The sequence below is a fragment of the Aegilops tauschii genome, chromosome 2 (assembly GCF_002575655.3).
Source record: "Aegilops tauschii subsp. strangulata cultivar AL8/78 chromosome 2, Aet v6.0, whole genome shotgun sequence".
Classification (NCBI taxonomy): domain Eukaryota; kingdom Viridiplantae; phylum Streptophyta; class Magnoliopsida; order Poales; family Poaceae; genus Aegilops; species Aegilops tauschii.
The window spans coordinates 69,808,976-69,813,163 of record NC_053036.3 but is presented as its reverse complement, the minus strand read 5'-3'; the positions used below and the strand labels follow the sequence as shown (position 1 = coordinate 69,813,163).

General features: G+C 50.0%; 1 protein-coding gene across 1 annotated transcript; it reads right to left on the bottom strand.

Annotated features, from left to right (window-relative positions):
* Positions 1 to 1,284: 1,284 nt before the first annotated feature.
* Positions 1,285 to 2,292, bottom strand: LOC141040751 (uncharacterized). The gene has a single exon (XM_073506867.1). It carries the CDS (start codon positions 2,290 to 2,292, stop codon positions 1,285 to 1,287), a length of 1,008 nt encoding a protein of 335 aa, XP_073362968.1.
* Positions 2,293 to 4,188: the final 1,896 nt, after the last annotated feature.

Sequence of the window (4,188 nt, the reverse complement as noted above, 5' to 3'; positions counted from 1 at the left end):
ATCCCGCGAGTCTAAGGAAGCTTCTGACTTCCTTCACATTGCTCAGGGTTTGCCATTCAGTCACGGCTTGGATCTTGGCGGGATCCACTGACAATCCTTCGTCGGTCAATTTATGACCCAAGAATCCAACCTCATGCAGCCAAAATTCGCACTTGCAGAACTTGGCGTACAGTTGGTGCTCTCGAAGCTTGTCTAGGACCATCCTCAAGTGTTGCTCGTGCTCTTCTTTCGTCTTCGAGAAGACAAGAATGTCATCAATGAAGACGACAACAAACTTGTCCAAATATTCCATGAAGACCTTATTCATGAGATACATGAAGTAAGCTGGGGCATTGGTCAATCCAAAGGACATGACCGTGCACTCATACAGGCCATATCTGGTTACAAATGCCGTCTTCGGAATATCTTGGGGTCTGATTTTCAGCTGGTAGTACCCAGATCTGAGGTCGATCTTGGAGAACACCTTAGCCACATTGAGTTGATCAAACAGATCTTCAATCTTGGGAAGTGGATACTTGTTCTTGATTGTAACTTCATTGAGGGAGCGATAGTCAGTGCACAAGTGGATGGTACCGTCCTTCTTTGCCACAAACAGAACAGGTGATCCCCAAGGGGAGGCACTAGGGCGGATAAATCCCTTCCTCAACTGCTCTTCCAGTTGCTTCTTCAACTCTGCTAACTCTTCCGATCCCATTCTATAAGGCTTCTTATAGACGGGTCCAGCTCCGGGCATGAGCTCGATGATGAACTCAATGTCTCGGTCAGGAGGCATTCCCGGTAGCTCATCAGGAAAGACATCGGGGTATTCGCATACTACCGGCACTTGCTCCAACCCAACTTCAGTCAGACAGTTGACTTGGGTGACTTGGGCAGAAGAGGAGTTGGAGGTAAATTTAACCTTGACTCCTTCGTCATTGGTCACAGTGACTGTACGGTTGGCACAATCTAATAAGCCTTGGTGCTTGATGAGCCAATTCATTCCTAAGGTCACATCCAAGCCTTGTGATCTTAAGACGATAAGGTCTGCTAGTAAGTCTACCCCGTTAATGATGATTCCGACTCCCTTACAGCCTACCTTGGCTCTCATCTCTGCTCCGGGGGTTTGTACCACCATAGGGTTATTCAGGGGTGTAGGGGTCATGCCACTTTTTAATGCAAACTCTTGGGTGAAAAATGAATGCGTGGCTCCAGAATCAAACAAGACAGTTGCATGTGCTGAGTTAACAAGGAACGTACCCAGCACGACGTCCGGGTCTTCCTGAGCTTCTTCCGTAGTGACGTGATTCACACGACCCTTGCCATTGTTGGGCGGGTTGCGGGGAGCTTGGTTCCTTGATGGCATTCCGCGGCCTTGTCCCGGGTTCTGCGCATTGGGCGCGGGGCGTCGGGCTTCTTGTTGGGGCAATTCTTGGAATAGTGTCCTGGCTGACCACATCCAAAGCATGTGACTTGATTGGGGTTGTTGCTCTTGCCGGCATTGTTATTGAGGTTGTTGTAAGCTGGCCTAGGGTTGGCATACTGCTGAGGCTGATAGTTGGTGCGGGGTGCAGGGGCTCTTGGCTGCTGATAGGTTGGCTTGACCGGGGCTGGCTGCCACGGGCGAGGCTTCTGGTTGCTGGAGCTACCCTTGATGATCATCTTGCGCTTACAGGTATCATCCAAAGCACGTCGCTTTTCCTCAAGCATGAGTGCCTTGTTCACCAGATCAGGAAAGGTTGGGCAGTCACACACAATAAGCGAGTACTGCAGAGTCTGGTTAAGTCCTTCCATGAAGCGCTCTCTTTTGGCAGCATCAGTGCTGACATCTTCAGGAGCGTACCTTGATAGAACACTGAACTTCTGCATGTACTCCTTGACAGTGCTACTTCCTTGCTTCAAGGCTCGGAACTCACACTTCTTGATGGCCATGATTCCGGAAGGAATGTGGGCCTTGCGGAATTCTTCCTTGAAGTCATTCCAAGTGATGTTTTGCTCAGCATGCATGGCGTTGAATCCATCCCACCAAGCTCTGGCAGTTCCCCCAAGACAGTGAGCAGCCACCTTCTCACGATCCTCAGTGCAGCCGACTAGTTCCAGCAGATCCTCAATGGCGCGGACCCAGTCATCTGCATCTAGGGGTTCAGCAGTCTCGATGAAGGTGGGTGGTGCATGCTTCTTGAACTCTGCCAACGTGGAACGTCCATTGCCGTTCCTTGCCGGCTGGCGGTTGACAGCTTGAGCAATCATCTGGAGGGCTGCAGTGTTGGCTTGGCGTTCCTCTCGGAAGGCTTGGAGAAGCTGAGCCATGTCCATGTTTGGAGGTGGTGGCGGTGGTGGAGATTTTCCTTGGGTTTGGTCCTGACTGGCTCCTGCTCCGGCTTCTTGCTGCAGGGTAGAGGTACCAGTACGTGTTACAACAGGCATCCTGTTGGAGCGGTCAAGGTCTCATGATTGGGAAAAATGAGGGAAAGCAATATATATATGGGATGCCTAGTAAGGGGGTCGGTATGACACTAATTGTTTTTATGCAAGGGCCAAAAGGCCAAACACATTCATTAAAATCCAAATGGGTGATGTAGTCGTTTACAAGTTCCCGAAGGAAAGTATGATGTTCATCAAACACAACACTACATTGTTTCATATGAACCATTACAAGGACTCGACTTCGCATAGGGGGTACACGACCAATCCTACCTTAAGGGTTTTGAACTGGCCTATCCTAGTCCTCAACGGTGTCTAAGTGGTGGAATGCTCGGTCGCGTATTCTGGCTCCTCTGGATCTTCCTCCTCATCTTCATCCGTCTTAGTTTCTTCGTCACTTGAGGGAGTGGGGGAGTGGAGGAGCTGAACAGGGCGCTGCTTCGCTGGTGGCACCATGAAGAGGTTGCGATAGTCCTTCGCCGTCATACGGCGTGGCTGAGATGATCCCTTGGCATGCACAACCTGTGGGGGTCGCCCGCCTCGATAGGCAACAACGGGCTGTCCAGGGGGTGCACCATCCTTCTTGATCCTGTCCGCCTTTGCCTGAGCTAGGTAGAGGAGTTCCTTGGTCTCATGGAGTTCCTTCCGAAGCTCCATCGACTCCGAGGCCAGGTGCTGTGCCAGGCTGTCAGCACACAAGCTGAAGTAGGTCTGGAAATGGAGGGGAAGTCCTTCGTCCATGGGTGGGGCTGGTGCGCTGTTCTCGTCATCACCCTCCTTTCGATGAGGCAGGTAACGGGTGGCTGGCTCGCTTGCCATCTCTGGCAGAAGATCCCGAAGGCGACTCAGCGCCTTGAGGGCAGCAGTCTCAACGGCGAGAGCAGGGTCGCCATCTGGGGTCCCTCAAAGAACCAGCTTGTCGGGGAGTCGTTCGTCCTCACGACTACCTCCACGTGATACTCCTTCTTAGTGATGTTGATCCAGTGCTCGTGGTAGGAGAAGGTGGGGGCTCGAGTGAACTGGCACTTCTTGAGTCTGTCCTCAAGAAGCACGGGAAATCCGGTGGTCAGGAAGTCCTCGGGTACGACGGCCATCTACAAAAGTGGAAGGGGAAGGGTCAATAGAGGAAATGTGACCTATGTTTGGGATATTTTTAGAAAAAGTAGGTATATAGGTAATTTTGTAAATAGTCTCATTCTAACTAACGTTCATGCTAACTAAGGCTTCCTACAGTCAGGATGGCTCTGATACCAGCTCTATTGGGACCCCGACTCATAAGTTATGATCACCGAATGCACGTGTACAGTGATCCCAGAGATCAATGCTCACTGAACACACAGAAGCTGAATAACAAGAGTCTTACATCCATACATACCGTCTTACACAAATTATGACCATTATGGTCAAGTCTTACATAGATAAAGCCACAAGGGTTGAGTACCAAATAAACTTAAGCAGCGGAAATCTTCGTCGGTAAGTAGAACCCATGCCATCTGCCTTAACCCTACAGGCATTCTGACTGGGAAACGTCCTAGTTCGCATGCTCGTCTCCAAAGAACTCTTCTTCGAACTCCTGTTCTTCCATGCCCGGCCAATTAAATAACCAGTGGCAAGCCAATGAGTACTTTGAATGTACTCGCAAGCAACCCATGTTTTGGCTCAAGATACAACAATGCATGACATAGGTAAGTTTTTGCAGAAAGCTAATTTTGTTGTCCTATGACATGTTCAATAACTGGTAAATCATGCATCGTATGAAATCAAGTATCCATAGGGACTGGTTATAGA